Source organism: Aotus nancymaae, unplaced genomic scaffold (assembly GCF_030222135.1).
Source record: "Aotus nancymaae isolate 86718 unplaced genomic scaffold, 86718_ANA_hifiasm-v0.15.2.pri h1tg000008l, whole genome shotgun sequence".
Classification (NCBI taxonomy): Eukaryota; Metazoa; Chordata; class Mammalia; order Primates; family Aotidae; genus Aotus; species Aotus nancymaae.
In genome coordinates, this window is record NW_026988419.1 from 46,275,407 (window position 1) to 46,295,904 (window position 20,498).

At 34.7% G+C, this 20,498-nt stretch overlaps 1 protein-coding gene across 1 annotated transcript in view; it reads right to left on the reverse strand.

Moving 5' to 3' along the window:
• Positions 1-763: 763 nt before the first annotated feature.
• Positions 764-20,498, reverse strand: part of ITGAV (integrin subunit alpha V) — a 98,079-nt gene continuing 78,344 nt past the window's right edge. The window contains exons 19-30 of the mRNA XM_064373276.1: positions 17,734-17,801; positions 16,932-17,079; positions 16,368-16,460; positions 14,560-14,639; positions 14,106-14,186; positions 13,560-13,665; positions 12,454-12,612; positions 11,524-11,637; positions 5,912-6,025; positions 5,701-5,808; positions 4,682-4,804; positions 764-4,412 (exon numbers count right to left, since the gene is read on the reverse strand). Coding sequence (XP_064229346.1) covers positions 4,317-4,412; positions 4,682-4,804; positions 5,701-5,808; positions 5,912-6,025; positions 11,524-11,637; positions 12,454-12,612; positions 13,560-13,665; positions 14,106-14,186; positions 14,560-14,639; positions 16,368-16,460; positions 16,932-17,079; positions 17,734-17,801 — 1,290 coding nt within the window. The 3' untranslated portion in view covers positions 764-4,316. The remainder of the gene's footprint in view (positions 4,413-4,681; positions 4,805-5,700; positions 5,809-5,911; positions 6,026-11,523; positions 11,638-12,453; positions 12,613-13,559; positions 13,666-14,105; positions 14,187-14,559; positions 14,640-16,367; positions 16,461-16,931; positions 17,080-17,733; positions 17,802-20,498) is intronic.

Sequence of the window (20,498 nt, forward strand, 5' to 3'; positions counted from 1 at the left end):
CATTGCTCTATTTTATTTCCATAGGATTTTACAGTGGTGTATTATGCTACCTCAGTGTAATTTCCCAAGCATCTCAACACTTCATTTTCTTCTCTGTACTTTTCATTTATAAAAATAGGTATTTTTATATTAGAGCTGCATATAGACACTATAATTAAAAATTATAAAAGAAAGATGTAAATGTGCATTTTAAAGGCAATCTGATAAGGTAAAAATAACAGCTGAAAAGTCTGTTTAGAAATCAAATAATTATTATATTTCAAGGAAATACATATTTGTCTTTCTAAGGATGGATTTTAACATGGTACATTTTGCTCTTTTTGTGTTTCTTTTCTTCAAATAACTGACATTCAAAATTTGAAGTTTTAGAGAAAGTTACCTCTCTGAGGTTATCCTTTTAGCATATTATTGCTAGTTCATGTAATTAAAAAACAAAGGCTGGGTGTGGTGACTCACGCCAGTAATCCCAGCACTTTGGGAGGCAGGTGGATCACGAGGTCAGGAGATCAAGACCATCCTGGCCAACATGGTGAAACCTTGTCTCTGCTAAAAACACAAAAATTAGCTGGGTGTGGTGGCACATGCCTGTAATCCCAGCTACTTGGGAGGCTGAGGCAGGACAATTGATTGAACCAGAAAGTTAGAGGTTGCGGTGTGCTAAGATCCTGTCACTGCACTCCAGCCTGGCAACAGAGCGAGACTTCCTCTCTAATAATAATAATAATAAACACATCATAGAAATGATAAACCTCATATACAAAAGTGGCACCATATGCTTCAGTTTATTATACAGTCACAAGTTACATGTTGGAAATCAAGCAGAACACTGTACCAGTTTTCACTAACTCAAATCAAGTTAGCAAATTACAAATTTTAGAACAGATTCATTTTCTGTCTCACCCAATGTGGGTGACCACAAAGATATTTACTTTCTATGTTATTAGGTAGCAAATTAATTTGATATACTACAAAGTTTCCAAGTTACCTTAGGATATTTCAAAGAATAATTCATTTCCAGCCCTAAATAAAATGCAGAATGGAGCATTTAGGGTTAAAGAACCTCATGTAATCACTCTTTCCTGCTAACAAAATAATACAAATATTTGTTTATATTAGGCTTACTAAATTAATGACAACTTTGAAATTATCTAGATTTGGTTACATTGTTATATTGCACTTGAGAACAATGACAAAAAACATCAAAGATTCAGTACCTCTCCCAAGAAGCTCATTATCTATCAGAAGTTACAGTGAAATATAAGCATATATTGTATGCTGCATATTTCTGTTGTTCAAATCAGCCAACCAATAAACTGAAAGGGATACTCTCAGAAACACTGAGTAATTAAATAATTTCATCCACCTTTTTTGATCCTACCTTTTTCAAATTTTAGGTGTTTAAATTATTTATCAAACTATTACATATACAAGCTATCTAAGAATACAAACAAGGTGACACTGAGATGGGTAGTGGCTGCACACAGGTATTCCAAAAATGACTCCTCCTTCTCCACCAAGCTAATCATTACATTTTGCAACTTAGGAACATATACCAACTTACAAATTCTGTTTGCCTTTACAAAAATCTCTGATCTATTGGATACTATACTTTGATCACACAAATCTCTCTTAGGGTCATGATTCACCAACAAAAATCTTTCATGGCCCTCTTAAGCCAGTAAAATCTCTTTTTACTAATACTTGAATTTTCTTTATGGAAATATAAGTGTTAATAGGAATTAACTATGAATAAGTAGTGTCATAACACAGGTAGAATGATGGCAATAATATGTGACTAATTGTTTAACCTTTCAGAATAAAAATTACAGTGATAATCATAAAAGTAAAAAAAGAAAAAATGACTCATGTATTTTTCTCAAAATATCAACTTTGAAATAAATATCTATATAAAATCAATGCCAGTATCAGTATTTCTTACCAATGTCATGTTTTTAATACCCTCTAGTTTATTCATGTTTTCTCTAAAACTGAATCAGATTATAAGACTTTTACACTTCAAACTGGATTTTAATTCTCAATGAATCACAAATATGGTAGTATTTCAAATGTTTTGGAAATTAAAAGTTTTCATAGGATAATTTTTTGATATTTAATTATGATTTAAAAAAATCCCAACATTTTCTTCAGAAAGTAGGCTTTCAAATTACACTTCTCCATATTTTTGTAGATATATAAATGTTCACTTTTTGAAGGAAAATCTATGCTATTACTTAAAACTCTATTTTATAAAGGTAATTTAAGAAATCATGTTAATTTCTAAATTACAGCATCTTACAATCTCCAATCCAAGATTGCTTGCAAGATAGATGCCATAAAAGGAATAGATGGCATAAAACAAATCCTAACACTTTTGTCAAAGAGTGACTTTCTATCCAACATATTTTCAGAAATGACTGTTACTACATGGTAAAACTATTAAGGTAAAATTTGTTATAGACTAACTTAATGACTGGTGGCAGGCAACACTTGGCCCTAGGATAAAAACATTTTCTTAAGAAGTTTTAAATTTATTGGTAATAAAAATACTTACTGCATATGATTAAGCTCTTTCAAGCTACTAATAAAAATCTATACTCCAAGACCCATTACTTTTGAAATTCACTAAAGTGAAATATACAGTCTTCAGTCCTAACCTGAATACCTCAACTAAATGAGCTTCTGTTTTATGAATATATTCTCAAGATTAGCTCAGTCACTTGTGCATGAAATTACGAGATATGGTAAGATAAATTACAATTATTTTTAAAACAGCATAATAGTCAATTATTTAAGGGAAATATTTATCATTGCCTAATGAGGACAGCAGTTAAAGAGCTATTAAACTCTCCATTTCTAATACACAACATGATGTAATTGCACAAAAATAGGTATAACTGATCATCATCCCCAGGCCTTGAGGAACTGTGAATAAAACATATATTCCTCTAGAAGGTTCACCACTCTATAGAACCTTATAAAACTACAACTTGCCACCTATGTGGCTTTTATTAAAAATCCTAGAAAATTAATTTATACTAACAAATCTAAGAAAGATTTAAAAGGTTTTCAATAACTTGAGCTGCTTGTAAAAATACCTTTTAGAAGTTATTCTGATAGCTGAGACTGATTTTACACATTACTTTGCTTAAACTGAGGTAATATTCCTGTAACATCATGCTATTGCTAGAAGTAAATCAGTGAGTCACCTTAAGAGTTTTTATTCTAAGCATTACTCATAAGGGTGGAGTGAGGGGTCCAGGTTCTTGTCAACTGTAAAGATTCCTTATTGATCTTGACCCATTCTCAGTAAGTTTTGGAAATATAAGGAAAAATACATGAATAGGGGAAAATAAATTAATACTAACTAAAACCTCTGCTCTCCTCTAAGAATGTATTACTTACTATGTGCATAAGCAACTATCTCAAAGAACTACAAACATAGTATCTTAATAAAAATGCTTTTTTTTTTTGGTACTGTAAATAGCCAGACTAAAACAATGGAATAAATATGCTTTGGAAATAATGTCCAACTCCCTATGGCTTTAAGCATTGCAATATTCAGGGGAAATTAAACAATTACACAAAAGAGGCATTTGTGATTATGGAACTAATTTTTAGTATAGGTTGGCTTGAAGGATTTGACATAAAATTATACAAGTTAAAATATAATAAGATATCATCGATTTAATATAAACAAAAATGTAATAGCATCTACCCAATTTTCATATTAAAACAAAACATTGTACCTCTGTTATTAAAGCAAGAATTTTGATGGTATCAGGTATGTGGTTTTTTTTTTTAAAGTTCTACCATGTAAGTGTTAAAAAAAAAACCAAGTTGATGCAGTTATAAAGTCTTTAGTATCCGAAAAGTAAACTGTAGTGTAATATGTATTAACATTAAGTAGTTAAACAAAAGACATGATTGCTAAGGTCCAAATCTGGACTGCTTTAAAACAATAACAACAACAAATAAAGTTCAATACACTAAATCAGAAACAGTAACTGAAGGCGGTACTATTTTATATAAAGTAGTAAATCAGGCACTACCTGTCTTATATACATTGAATAAAAACTATCCCTTGAAATTTTATTATTTAAATACCTAAAAACACAAGTCACTATGTTATCAAATGTATGTCTGAACTTATTTATAAGGAGAAGATTTACAAATATTATTCTCGTTTTGTGGTTAATGCCAATTAGCACTATCAGGAATAAAACCTTAGAATTTTACTCCTCATGAAGAAAGTTTAAATCTAAAATAAAGTTGCTAATTCTAGTGGGTCAAGATATAGCATAACTTAAAAATTGCAGTTAAGTTTCTGAGTTTCCTTCACCATTTTCATGAGGTTGAAGCTGTTCCCTTTCTTGTTCTTCTTGAGGTGGCCGGACCCGTTTAAAAAAGCCCATCTGTCAGTTGAAGAAAAATGGTTATTATTGCAACATCAGTGTAGAATATGAAAATTATTTTTTGAGTGACTATATTGCCACCAAGAAAATTTAAATTGTATTTTATACAATTTATCTTTCCTCAAATAATAATTAATGCTGATCAAGTATCATCATTATAGGTCCTTTTCTTCCTTCCCTTACTTCTTTTCATTCTTCTTTTCCTTCTTCCCTTTTCCTTTTCTTCTGTTTTCCCTCTCTCCCTCTTTCTCTCTAAGTCTGTTACTTACCCTGTACATTACAAATACCAAAACAGCCAGTAACAGCAATCCTGCTAGAACTGCTAAAATGATCACCCACACAGGCACAGGCATGGGCGCTGGCTGAATGCCCCAGGTGACATTAGTGGTAACCTATCGAGGAAAAAAGGTTTTAGTTTTAAAAACAGTCCATGACTTAATCAACAAATATTTGAGTGAATATATTTTATTTTAATGGAATTCACAGTATATTCTTTTCCTGCATATGATAATTTAGTGGTTTCACATTTGGTATCAATAGCATGCACATACACACATCAAACTCCCAATGACACTGACTCCTGATTGCATCTGAAAATGATTTTTCTTTTTTTTAGACAGAGTCTCACACTGTACATAACCCAGCCTGGAGTACAGGGGCACTGCAATCTTGGCTCACTGCAATCTCCACCTCCCGGGTTCAAGTGATTCTCATGTCTCAGTCTCCCCAGTAGCTGGGATTACAGGTGTGCACCACCACACCCAGCTAGTTTTTCTGTATTTTTAGTAGAGATGGGGTTTCACCATGTTGGCTACACTGGTCTTGAATTCCTGGCCTCAAGTGATCTGCCCATCTCAGCTTCTCAAAGTACTGGGATTACAGGTGTGAGGCACCACGCCCAGCATGAAATGATTTTTGAATAATTCAATCCAGTTTATGATGTGCTGATCCCATTTTTACTCTTTAAATATCTTCAAAATGCCTCACTTGTTGCAGTTAATTTCCAACTTTCTAACTGTGCTAAGGGAAATTCCTAAAATTTCCCCAATATAATTTAGAATATACTAAGAAATCTCTTACACTGGACAAGATGCTGAACTAAAAAGTCTAGCTTTAAACATTCTGAGGTAGAAGAGTAAAATGATAATATTAAACTAGGTTATAATCCTATCACATAACTTCATTAAAGTATCAAAAGAGTTAAGCTGTCATTTTTTGGAACAAAATAAAAACATGTACAGCATTTGAATTGAGTACATTTATTCCATTTGCCTAAACAATAACTTACCAATGTGGAGTTGGTGATATACTCAATTGGAAGGTTCTTATAAGGAAACTCTATGACATTAAATGAAGCAGATGACTTCAGAGAATAGGAATGATTATGATTTTCTTTCTGTATAGAAATAACAATGAGATGATTTCACAGATGTCAGACCTTTTTTATTTCTTTGAAAAAAACTGGGTATGTTTGCCAAATGCTGCACCTGTCTACTTACATTAATAAAGGTCTCAGTCCACAGTAATGACTTTACATACAAGATTGCACTCTTTCCTCTGTCTAATCTTCCAACTTGGCAGATAATCTTCAAGCACTGAGCGACTCCACAACCCTGCCAAAACAAATCCTTTACTTATAAGGAAAAGGTCATTTTTTTCTTATAAGAAAATTCACCATTTTTTTTTTCTTTTTGTGTGATGGCCACAGAGAGATTATACAGATTCTTTTCTCTTGTAAATAAACAGGCTAATAGTTGAGTCTATGAATGCTTTGCATTGTGAAGGGGTTGGTATGTTTCTTTTCTTTTTTCTTCTTTTGCCATCCATGTAGTTCCTTGTAAATGAAGGGGTTGGTTTTAATGTGATTTGTTATAGAAGGATATGATCCATAATATTAAAAGATTCATTCTGTGACTAGAACTTAATATTCTTTAGGCAAATCCAAAACATGGTGACATTTTTAAGATCTAAAAACCAGATTACAACATCTCTGTGGAAAAGAAAACAGAATTTTTAATGGTTATTCCATGCAGGGCCTATAGAAATCAAATAATATGCTGATGGCCTCTGACACATTTAATGTTTTAATCAGTAACTTGAAGGTTGGCAGCCAAAAGAAATAAATATTCTCCACCTTCTATACGCTGAGCACACTGTATTAGACATGTCACATGTATACACCTCACAACAATGCTATCCAGTAGTGGTACCATTCAGTGATGATCAGGAATAGAAAAGAGTTTACTTGACTGGATAAAGAGCATTAACAAAAAGCCCACAGCTAACATCATACTTCATACTTCTTGCTCCCCTAAGGTCAGGAATAGACAAGGATATCAACTCATGCCATTTCTACTCAACAGTGTACAGAAGGTTCTAGCCAGTGCAATTAAGTAAGAAAAATTAAGGCCAGGTGCAGTGGCTCTTGCTGTAATCCCAGTACTTTGGGAGGCTGACAAAGGCAGATCGCTTGAGGTCAGAAGTTCGAGATAAACCTGGCCAGCATGGTGAAATCCCATCTCTACTCAAAATACAAAAATTAGTCGGGCATGATGGTGGGCACCTGTAATCCCAGCTACTTGGGAGGCTGAGGCACGAGAGTCATTTGAACCTGGGAGGCAGAAGTTGCAGTGAGCTGAGATCATGCCATTGCACTCCAGCCTGGGTGACAGAGCAAGACTCTGTCTCAAGAAAAAAAAAAAGAAAGAAAAATAAAGTAAAAGGTATCCAGATTAGAAATGATAAAGTAAAGCTATGTCTTTCAGATGACAGGGTCTTACATATAGAAAACACTAAATAATCCATATTGAAACTACACTAAAAAAACAAGTACAGAAAAAGTACAGGACAAAAGATCAATATGCACATATGAGTCATATTTCAGTACACTATCAATAAGAAATCCAAAAAACAATTTAAGAAAACAATTTCCTTTAAAACAGCACTGAAGTCAAGAGCAGTGGCTCACACCTATAACTCCAACATTTTGGGAGAACAAGGTGGGAATATCATTTGAGGCTAATAGTTCAAGGCTAGCCTAGGCAACATAGTGAGATCCTATCTCTGCAAAAGTGAAATCTGAAAATTAACCAGGCGTGGTGGGTGCATGTATAGCCCTAGATCCTCAGAGTCTCAGGCAGGTGGATTGCTTGAGCCCAGGATTTCGAGGCTGCAGTAAGCTGTAACTTTGCCACTGTCCTCCAGTGTGGGTGGCAGAATGAGACCCTGTCTCTAAAAAATAAAAATAGGCTGGGCGTGGTGGCTCATGCCTGTAATCCCAGCACTTTGGGAGGCTGAGGCAGGTGGATCACCTGAGGTCAGGAATTCAAGACCAGCCTGACCAACATGGTGAAACCCCATCTCTACTCAAAAAATAGAAAAAATTGGCCGGGCATGGTGGTGGGTGCCTGTAATCCTAGCTACTTGGGAGGCTCAGGTGGAAGAATCAGTTGAGCCCAGAAGGCAGAGGTTGTAGTGAGTTGAGATCATGCCATTGCACTCCAGCCTGGGTAACAAGAGCAAAAACTCCTTCTCAAATAAATAGATAGATAAAATAGCATTGAAAAGGATACATAGAAATCATGTAACCAAGGATGTGCAATACAAGTGCACTAAAAATGACAAAATATTGTTGAAAAAGTTGAACAAAAAAGACAAAAAAAAATTGAAGACTAAATAAATAGAAAGACATACCATGTTCATGAACTGAAATATGTAATGTTAAGAGCAATATTCCCCAAATTGAGAGAGGCTCAAGAAAATAGCTACCAAAATTCCAACTACCTTCTTTGAAGAAATGAACAAGCTGATTCTAAAGTTCATATGGTATTTCAAGGAACTCTAAATAACAAAAATAATCTTAAAAGGAAGAAAACATATTCATATTTTCCTATTTCAAAATCTGAACTCCAGAGCAATGGTAATCAAAACAATTTGTTACTCACATTAAAGATATACATATAGGTCAACTGAATACAACTGAATGTCCAGAAATAAACCCATGTATTTATGATCAATTCATCTTCAACAAGACTGCCAAGACTATTTAAGGGGAAAGAATAATTTCTTCAACAAATGATGATTGGACAAATGGACAGCCACACACAAAATAATAAGTCTGGACCCCACCTCACACCATACACAAAAATTAACTCAAAATGAATTAGGGATGTAAATGTAATAGCTGTAAGTGTAAAACTTAGAAAATCGAAAAGCCCAGGTATAAATCTTCATGCCCTTGTATTGGGCAATGGTTTAAAAAATATGACAACAAAAATATAAGCAACAAAAGAAGACACAGATAAATTGGACTTTGGATTTTAAAACTTTTGTACATTAAAGGACACCAGCAAGAAAGTAAAAAAACAATTCACATAGAATGAGACAAAACCTGTGCAATCGTATATCTAATGAAGGTAGTTTCCAGAATATATAAAGAATACTTTGCAACTCAACAATAAAAGGCAAAAACCCCAATTTAAAAATTGGCAAAAAATTTGAATAGACATTTGTCCGAAAAAGATATACAATTGGAAAGATACTAAATGTTATCAGTCTATAGGGAAATGCATAGCAAAACCACAATGAGCTACCTCTTCACACCAACCAAGATGATTATAAAAATCTAAAAACAAACAAACAAAAACAGAAAGTAACAAGTGTTGACGAAGTTGCAGAGAAAATACGACCCTCATATATTTCTGGTTGGGATTGTAAAATGCCGCAGCAACTTTGGAAAATAGTTTGACAGTTCCTCAAAAAGTTAAACATAGAGTTTCCATATGACCCAGCAATTCCACTCTTATGTTTATTCTCAATAAAACAGAAAAACATGTTTACATGGAAATTTACGCTTGAATGTTCATAGCAACACTATTCAAAATAGACAAAAAGTAAAAATAACTGAAATGTTGATCAACTGATGAATGGATAAACAAAGGTTGGTGTGTCCACACAACAGAGTATTATTCAGCCATGAAAATGACGTATTAAGGCACACTGCAACGTAGATCTTGAAAACATGCTAAGTGAAAGAAGCTAGACACAAAGGCTACATGGTGTATGATACTATTTGTAGGAAATGTCCAGAATAGGCAAATCAGTAGGAATGCAGATTAGTGGTCACCAGGGGCTGATGATAGGGGAGAGTGGATAAACTGCATAATGGGGACAGCATTTCTTTTTGGGGTGACAAAAATGTTTACAATTATAGCGATAATGGTGGTTCAATGTTGTGATCATACTAAAAAACGCTAAATTATACACTTTAAAATCATTAAAATGATCAATTTTATATAAATTTTGTCTCAAAAAAAAAAACAGATTCTTAGGGAGGAAAGAAGTGCAGGATCAAAAGTGGGGTTGGGAGGTAGAAAGCAGTTTCTATTTCACAGGGGTTGGTCAGGGAAGTTCTCTGATACAATTTTACTTTTAAGGACATCAGATGGATATGGGAAAATAAGCCACAAGGATATCTGGACAAAGAATTCCAGGAAGATGGAAGAGCAATTTTCAAAGCATGGATGAAATATGCTTGGGGCTACCTGTTCAATGAAAAGCAAGGTAGAAATTTTGAGAAACAGAATAGTAAGGAGAGGACATGTAGGCAGAGAGGCAGGAAGGGCCTGTCAATGTTGGGCTTAAAGGTCATTGTAGCTTCTTGCTTTCTCATTGAATTAGATGGGAAGGCACTGAGTGACACAACCTGACCTATATTTAAAAGGATCACTGTGGCTTCTGTGGCATATGAAGTACAGCAAGGAGAAAGGCAGAAACACAAAGGCCAACCAGGGGTTTGACAATAGTCCCATTGAGAAGGGAAAGCAGACTGGGTTAGGTTGTGTCAGTGATGAAACTGTTGAGAAGGAGCCAGATTCTGGGCATTTTGAAAGTAAATATCAACAGAATTTGCTGAAGTACAAGATGTGAGATTTGAGAGAAAGAAAGGAGTTAAGCATGGGGTCCAGGTTTTAGACAGAGAATGAAGTTGATATTTACTAAAATCAACTAAAAACATTATGGAAAGAGCAGACTTGGGAAAACCCAAGGGTTTATGTTTAGAATTAAGTTTGAGATTCCTATTAGATATTTAAAAGGAGTTTCTAGTAAGCAGTTGGATGTTGGAATCTGAAGTTCGGTGCTGAAGATCAGACTGAAAATATAAATCAAAGGCATCTACACCAGATTGTATTTACAGCCATGAGAGTCAATAGGAGGAAGTGATTAAGTGAACCAAAGTCACTAAGCACTTGAACCGGATAAGGACTAACAAGAACCACAGAATTTCACAAAGTAAAAGTCACTAGTGATCACTATTGAACATAAACACTGTAACAGTGCCGGGCATGGTGGTTCATGCCTGTCATCCCAGCACTTCAGGAGGCCGAGATGGGCAGATCGCTTGAGCTCAGGAGTATGAGACCATCCTGGAGAAAATAGTGAAACCTAATCTCAACAAAAAATACAAAAATTATCTGGGCATGGCGCTGGGTGCTTGTAGTCCCAGCTACTTGGGGGATTGAGTCAGGCGGATTGCTTGAGCCTGGGAGGTCGAGGCATCAGTGAGCTGTGTTTGTCTCATTGCACTCCTGCCTGGGTGACAAAGCAAGACTGTCTCAAAAAACAAACAAAAAAACGCTATGCCAGGTTCTCTACTAGAGATTTAGAGATTTGTTAATTAAAAGAAAAATAAGTTAAACAACAATCATCTTTAAAACATTATAGCCGTTATATAGGCTAAGTCAACAAAGGTTAATCAAATGCTAATTATTATTCCAGTGTATTTTTGTTGGGACCGTCTGGATTTTTTAGAATTGTACACAACGCCTCAAAGATTTGGAGAAGGTCAAGAAAGAAGACAGTTAAAGAATGGAGTAGGAAAATTAGGTTGGGACATAAACTAGTTTTAATAGCCATCTACAAAATAAATCATTTGAAGAAAATATGGCATTAATCTGACTAGCAAAAAGGAAAGTAAGTGGAATGCATGGTATAAAAATAAATGTAGTTGTTCAAGCACAGCTGTTGTTATTTTTGAAATGTTCTTTGGCGTCAGTCCTATAATCACTTATTTTTAAATGTTTATAGTGCACATACTTGAAATGGCACTTACCAAAGTGTGAATATCTTCTTCATTGAGGGCAAGATCCCGCTTAGTGATGTGATGGTCCCGCTCACCTTGCCCAGCAACTGTTTCATTCTTTTCAGCTGTTTGCAAAGATGAGATCTAATGCAATCACATGAATAAAATGGTGATAAATGATAATGAAGAACATTTTACATCAGCATTTTGATACAAACTCTTACATATGATTAAAAAATAGTGAATGAAAATTTAGTATGACAGAATATTTACCACTCAATATATGGTGAATAGTAAGAACAAAAAATAAATTATTAGAGTCTTTAATATGTACCAAAAAAGTTAGCTCTCCCTAGCCATTGTTTTCAGCCCTTGCTTAGCTAGAGTGGAAACTGACGAAACACAAACAAACAGCCTGAAATTCCACAGTACATCTGTGATGTCAATCACGGGTATATTTTTAATTTTCTTTATTATTATTATTTTTTTACCTTTCCTTGGACCATATTGTATAATAGTTTCTTGTGCAAATCTGTGATGGTGATGACAATATCCAAAAGCATATATAATTCTATAAAATGACATTAGTCTGAGTCATGTAAGTCAAAAGAATCATGAGTAAAATGGTATAGCTTATCCTGAAGGTAGAAATTTTAACAACAAAACACCTTTGATGTGATATTATACCCTGAACAAACCACACTGTGATGGAGCCAAGGTCAAACTGAATCACTGAAAGATATCTCATGAGGCTCACTAAGCACTCCATGAAGATATGGTTCACTAGGACATCAAGAATTAATTCTTACCCATTACATAAATAATCTTATCCAGAGTGTACTGCTTATGAACTAAAACGTTTTTTGCAGAGTTGGTTTTATTTTATGAATTTCTTTTATAGGTTTAGAAAGAAGGCAATAAAATATCATTATAATGAAGAGCTGCTACTAAGAACATTACCTTAATTCTCAAAGGGTTGATTTCCATATCTGAAGTGCAGTTCATTGGCCCATCAATATCATAATGAAGGATATACAACAGAGTGTTATTGTTATATTTGTAAGGCCACTGGAGATGGAGCATTGCCTTGCTGAATGAACTTGGACCATTGTTTCTCAGCTAAGGAGATAAAAGAAAATGTATCTACACCTTGGGCAAAAATCTATACTATAATCATTCCCCTACATCAGCTTTAGAAATCATGTTAGCAACAGGTTTTAAATAATAGCACGGTTTCCACAGTTAACCTATAATTTAATTGCAATATGATCATTTTTATGCAAAAATGATCAAACTCAACATTTGTCTCTAACATGGAGTAGTGTGTCATGATAAAAATATAAACAAGGCTGGGGGAGGTGGCTCATGCCTGTAATCCCAGCACTTTGGGAGGTCGAGGCGGGCGGATCCCTTGAGGTCAGGAGTTCGTGATCAGCCTGGCCAACATGGTGAAACCCCGTCGGTGAAACCCTGTCTCTACTAAAAATACAAAAATTAGCCGGGCATGGTGGCGCATTCCTGTAATCCCAGTTACTCGGGAAGCTGAAGCAAGAGAATCGCTTGAACCTGGGAGGTGGAGGTTGCAGTGAGCCGAGATCACGCCACTGCACTCCAGCCTGGGCGAAAGAGCAAGACTCCACCTCAAAAAATATATATAAATACATAAACAAAAGGGGAAAATGTTAAAAAGTTATTAATGAAAGATGACAAAAAATTTTCTTCCTATAGAAATTCAGTTTTGATTATTTGCCATAGGTATTTTCAAATTTTAGCCAGAACTATAAAATGCCCAAGACAAAGTACCAATAATTTATTTCTTTTGTGCAAGTAGAACTAATTGATTTAAATAACAAATTATATAAACCGCTTTCTTTAAACAAAGCTATTTGTCAAATAAAAATGAACTTATCAATAGGGAAAATACTCAAAGAAATCTCTGACACATACTTAACCAATGCAGAGTTTACATAAAAATTACATAGAATTGTTTTTGTAAAAATAGCTTAGTTGTTCCTCTCTTTGTTGGCTCGCTCACTAGGTTTGGGTAAAATCCAACAACTGCAAACCTCATAGATGTGCTGAACAACTGGCCCAACGTCTTCTTCAGTCTCAGGGTTCTCTTTGTGCTCCCAGTTTGGAATTGGAAGAAAGATATGATCAGGACTCGAGACTCTAAACAATGACCAAAGAAAACCTACCATGAATATCGAAATGATATAGTCAGTTCATTTTCAAAAGTACCCTCTATTTATTACTCAAATGAATAAAATTGGATCTAATTTAAAAAAATAGTTTAAAAGAAAACTAATGAACACACACATGCACAAAAACTGCTCTTAAGAAATATACACATAACAGGTGAATTGATAATTTGTGTAAAAGTTCAATAAACTTACTCTGTGCATGTTGTTGCTATGTCTTGTTCATTTTGAGGATCACCCAGTATTGGGGGTTTTGAATACACCAAGGATTTTATTTCTACAGAAGCTAATACCCCAGTAAAACCACCACTAAACGTGTAGTGTCTACTGTTCAGAAGACGCTAAGTCCTGATGGTTACCTTTAAAAAGCAATCGTGACAATGAGATACTCGACTAAGTATTCATACTGACCCTCTTATCTCAACTGCAGCTAAAACAGCAAGGTCAACTTGGTGAGATACAACTGGGCTTACTCTATCAAAAAGATTTGAGCTGAAAAAGAAAAAAAAATACTCAGAACTGAATGAATTACACATAACACCAAAAACATACAAAGACAAACCCAGTGAAACTAAAAATTAACACAACAGAAGAAACAAATGTAAAGCTTATACCTCAAAATAATTATTTTCATTAACATTTAATTCCAAGAAGATGAATGTTTTATTTCTGGATTTAAAATTTTGTTTTACAAACTCAAACCTGACAATAAAATTCTTCTTACAATGTAAATACTGATTTTAAAATGCTATAATCAAGCAATAAATTTTAATCTGTACTATTCTATATTTGAAGTACATGACATAGTATATTTACAACAAATAGTTATTCAACAGTTATAAGTGAATACAAGTTGTTTTCACACCTTTGGATTTGTAAGTCAAATTTCACAGAAGTATCCATCTCTGACTGCTGGTGCACACTGAAACGAAGACCAGCTAAGAGCTGAAGGAGACAGTAAAAGATAGTAATGTTAGTCAATGTCTAATTAGCAAAATTTCAAATCCAATGTCTAATTAAAAAATAATGCTCTAAAATGGGGTTTTTCTGAGCTTACAGTAAAACTGAACAAAGATAATTAAATCTGATTTTCTATCAAATCTATTTTACTTAAGATACCTGGGCCAATCCATAAGACAGCCTATTTAACAACAATTATTAATCATAATTATACCTCATAATACTAAACATTTTCCTAAACAATGGAAAAGTAAATGTTTTTTGATACAGCGAAAGTCTAGTAACGGGGTACAATGATTTGATAACAGGAAGCTAACATCCAAAGTGTGTGCTGTGTTCAAAGGCCAGGAAAAAAGAAATGGATGGTTTACTACAGAAAGAGAACCTGTCTAAGGAAGACATGAGTAGGGCCACAACCAGAATTTCTCTACACACCTCTCGTAATACTCCCAACACCAAATATCCTAACTCCTACAGGCAGAAAATTGGTAGACTTTAAATAAAACAAATGAACCACCAGGTACAAAAACGAAGGTGTCTTGGGGATCATATAAATGACATGTAAAAACAGTATTTCTTGGGTACTGCCTCCCACTCCACAAAGCCTGAAGCTGGCTACTTGGAATAAACAGACACCATGTAATAACCAGAAAGCTACAGAGAATAAGAATATGAGAAAATAAAAGGCATGCTAATTGTTAATAAAACATTGAAAACATGAAAAATTGAACTTAGGGTAATTTGTTCACGTTCTCTTCCCTAAGATATCATACATCTAGAAATAATAATGACTTGTAATAGAAAACATACTAAAGAAACATGAAATATTTAGACCTATATTACTACAGATCTTCAAAGTACCAATATCAATATGTCATTAAATAAATTCTATTGAAAAAGTCACACAGCAATATACTGCCACTTTGTCCTTGCTAGTAGGAATTCTATAAGGTATATTTTGTTTACTTTTTAGAGCATACAGAAAGTGAGCCGTTGGGTGCTTCTTTTCAAGCTCCTGGACGCCCTGCTCCATCATCTGAAAGGAAGCCTGATTCAACTAACCTTCACTTTTATCCTCTGGGGGTGGGAGTCGGGGGCCTGTGTACAATCTAGCTCACCTAAGATTGACAGTCTTGGTAGTTGCCAGAGTGGCTTCTGAGGATCCATTAAGGTATCAGTGTAAAATAGAGAAATTATTATTTCAGTCCTTAGTTTAAACAACCTTCTCATCCATTTACCAAAGCGAAGGAGGTGTAAAAAGCAGTTGCAATCTGATTTTCTATCAAATCTATTTTACTTAAGATACCTGGGTCAATCCATAAGAGAGCCTATTTAACAACAATTATTAATTATAATTATACCTCCTTATAATACTAAACACTTTTCTAAAAAATGACAAAGTAAATGTTTGTTGATACAGTGAAAGTCTAGTAACTGGGTACAATGATTTGATAAAAGGAAGCTAACAACCAAAGTGTGTGCTGTGTTCATAGGCCAGGAAAGAAGAAATAGATGGTTTCTTCTTTCACAACCGATGGTTTTTGTATCTTAGTTAAAACTAAGCAAAACTCTGCTAATCATTTTACTGTTAAATCAAAACCAATTTAATGACATTGTTTTGAAGTGTTTATTTTTAAAAATTACATGAGCCCAGAGAACAATATGCTCTTTTATTTGCTGGGGAGAAAAATGTGTTTAATTAAATTGTCTTACTTGAGTTCCAGCCTTCATTGGGTTTCCAAGGTCACATACCACCTGGCGAGTTTGGTTTTCTGTCTTAAATGCACAGGAAAGTCTTGCTAAGGCCTTTGATAGACAAAAAGGATATAAAAGGAAGTAAAACATCATGTAGTTGGATATTTCAGTTTCTTGTTGTACTAAGCAAATAAATCTATGAGCAAACCAGGAGGTAAGGGAAAAGCCAGAACTGGGTACAACCGCCACATGGAAATGTGGAAGTATTTCTGAAAGATCCCCAGAGGACTGCGATACATAACCATACTGCCTCTGACAAGTAATTTGATGGACAGGCTTAGACACTTTATCTATCTAACCTCGTTTCCAGGCACTTAGCTTGCAATTCTAAAAATGTCATATCAGTGCATTATGCAAAGTATTAGGCTTAAAAGGAATTATGTAAGATAGACACTCCATTGTCTAGCAATTTAGCCTTAGGTAGAATAGCTAAGCTTGTGCTTCACTAAATGGGAGAGGAGCTCATTAATGTTAATGAGATCTGTCACTGTATTTCGATTTTTAAAGAGGCAGTCTGCTTACTTCACTGTTTCGGACAACCCCGATGAAATCAGCCTGCAGTGGAATGGAAACGATGAGCTCAGCTTCATAGGCACCTTCTCCTTGATTCTGAGCCTTAACAATCAATGTCAGAGGGTTGTCATCCCCAATATAGATCTTCTTTTGATCACTACAAGTTAATACAAACCCAGACTGAGGAAAAAGACTACATGGGAGAGTATGACTGTTCAAAGAAACAAGAGATAAATACACAGCACCAACATGTTCAACAGTGTCTCAAGATATTTTAAGACTAATTCACAGCTTGATAGAAAACAGAAAATAGCACACTGGCTGCAAATCCAATGCTTCTCTCAGTAAAAATAAACGTTGATACCACTAATATATCACTATCATCCATATCTGCTACTGAAATGAGTTGTATGAACTTTGCAATTCCCCAATATTTTTCTAAAAGCTAAATTAATCACCTGTCATAATTCTCACAATATTCTTTAACATTTATATATCTACAAAATGGTAAGGATATCCCTTGAATTAAAAGTATGTTTACAATGAAGTGTATCCTTAAAATGATACAATATTGCTTTGTGATATTACCCAAAGTTGAATGGTAATAACCATCAACCTGGGCAACTAGTGAAAACACAGTGGGTACTTTCTTTAGAAGGGCAATATTGATAGTTTCAGTATTATAGAAAATCATGCAATACCCTCCAGTATAACTAATTCTTATTAAAACATGTTAGTCCTTTGCATAGAAAAATGTGCCCTTCCATTTAAATTTCTTATTATATTATTTATTATTTCAAGCAAAACTTACCTATCTACAGAAACTTCCAGTTTTGGTTTACAGACATTGTCTTCACCACAGTCAAGTAGAATGTGAGCCTAGAAAAAAGCATTTTATTTTTCTACATGAAAAATACCAATGCAGGTTGTATAAGCAGTGTATATCAATATCTATGTGGTTATACATATATGTACACATGTATATATTTTCATATACTCATCAGCTTGTTTATATACATGAATGCAAAAGAGACCATGGCCACTTATTTTTAAACAGGTCAGTGTAGCCAGTCAAGAATGAGAAAGAACATAAAGATTCATGGGATATAATACGGTTTCTTGGATCCTTTCAGTTCTATCTCAAATTAAGCTGTTGCCATTTTAGAATGAAGACTGGTGTAGAAGAGAAAGTAATAGTCAATAAATGAGGGTTCATTTTTACTCTGCTGCCACCTAAGTTGTGACATGTTGGGCAAAATAGACTCCCTTCCAGAGTCTCTCATTACAGACTGTGCCTCTACCAGTATCATGGAAATAGGGCTGCAGAGGATAAAAGAATAAGGAGCTGGAGATATTCAGCAGCAATTCAGACAGGCAGATAGACCACAGGGGAAAGGAAACAGGATAAAATGAGTCCAGCATTGCATGGTGATTTGGAAAAAGATGAAGGAAAAGGAACTTGAAGCATTATAGTCGATCAGGGTAAGTGACAAGAGCAAAGACCTGAACTTTTTTCCCCTCCAGATCTAGCCAGGAGAATGTTCCAGCTACAGCAAAAGGAAAAAAACCCGAAAGAGAAACAATGGGAAAAAGCAGAGGAGCTGGGTAGGATGTGAAAGAAGAAACATAAAAATTAAGAATGGAAAAAAAAAGATGAGGCCATTTCTGCTTTGTCTATTGTTCACATCCAAAGGACTTCAAGCACTGTAGCAGATAAAAAGAAAAGAGAAAAGGATTTAAAGAAAAAAAAAGAGTCCTTTTTAAAAAAAAAAAAAAAAAGGATGATGACTGTACACTTCCAAGTCACAAGGAATGTCTGGAATAGAATTATACAACAGAGATTCTTTGTTTTTTTGAGGGGATCACTGCAACCTCTGCCTCCTGGGTTCAAGCGATTCTCCTGCCTCAGGCTCCTGAGTACCTGGGATTACAGGCGCACACCACCACACCTGGCTAATATTTGTGTTTTGTTAGTAGAGATGGGTTGATCTCGAACTCCTGACCTCAGATGGTCCACCCGCCTCAGCCTCCCAAAGTGCTGGGATTACAGGCATAAGCCACTGCACCCAGCCCTATAACAGAGATTCTTAACTGTCATTTTAATTTGAAGAAAACACAAAAATATATGTGGATTAATTCAATTACCTAGGTATAAGCAGTTGCTATAAGCCTTTTTAAAAAAAGGACTATTAGAAGAACTTTATGGTGATTCTTTACCATCATGCCAAATATAAATCAAGGCTTGATTAGATCAGGAAGAAAGTGTGGATTTTGCAAATAACAAGTTAACTAGTGATAAGGTATGTATATAACATTCCAGTTAGAATGTTAGGTGACTATCTTAGGTTTCCAATGAGACATATGTATAAAATATTAATAAAACTGTAATATAGTGATATTTGGTTAACATCACTCTTTAGGGGGACTTAGCTGGCATTGAAGTAGTCATAGTATTAAAATATGCTGTCATGAAAGATAGTTTCAGAAATGGAAAAGCAGTGTCTTCCATGCTCAGACAACCAAATCTCTACAGTTATATATGTTATATCTTGCACAAAGTAAGAACTTAGTATGTATTTGAGGCTGGGCACAGTGGCTCACACCTGCAATCCCAGCACTTTGGGAGGCCAAGGTGAGTGGATCACAAGGTCAGGAGATCAAGATCATCCTGGCCAACATGGTGAAACCCCTTCTCTACTAAAATACAAAAAAATTAGCCAAGTGTGGTGGTGTGTGCCTACAGTCCCAGCTACTTGGGAGGCTGAGATAGGGGAATTGCTTGAACCCGGGAAGCAGAGGTTGCAGTGAGCTGAGATCGGGCCATTGCACCCCAGCCTGGCAACAGAGCAATACTGCATCTCAAAAAAAAAAAAAATTACTTAAAATGTATTTGAATGAAAAAAATAAGGGAAAAAAACCCCAACTCTTTCTGCAGAAAACACTAAATCTCTAATACCAAAGGATTAGGGTGAAGAAAAGGAAATGCTAGAGCTGCACTGCCTAATCTAGTAGCCACTGGCAAGTCTCATGTGGCTTCTGAGCACTGGAAGTGGGCTTAGTGTGACTGATGAACTGATTTTTAAATTTTATTTAATTTTAATTAATTTAATTATGTTAAAAGCTGGTGCTTAATTCTCTTACTGCAAAACTTTTAGTATGTTTAGAACAACTTAAGTATTTGAATACTTTTTCAGCTGTGAATTACATGAATTCTAAATACAAAAAAATTTCTAATAAAACCTAAGTATTTGAATTTTGATATGCTAAAAGTATATAATGGATTTTGAAGCCAGTAAGAAATAAAGTGCAAAATAATAATTTTTAAGCGATTCCATGTAAAAATGACAATATTTTAGATATTGTCAAGGGCTGAACTGTGTCCCCCACAAAACGGATATGTTGAAACTTTAATCCCCAATGTCTCAGTATGGAACTGTATTTGGTGATATTGTCTTTCAAGAGGTTAGTAGGTTAAAACATCTCTAGGTTAGGCCCTAATCCAATGACTGGTGCTTAAAAAGAGATTAGGACACAGACACACGCACAAAAGGAAGACCATGTGAAGACACAGGAAGG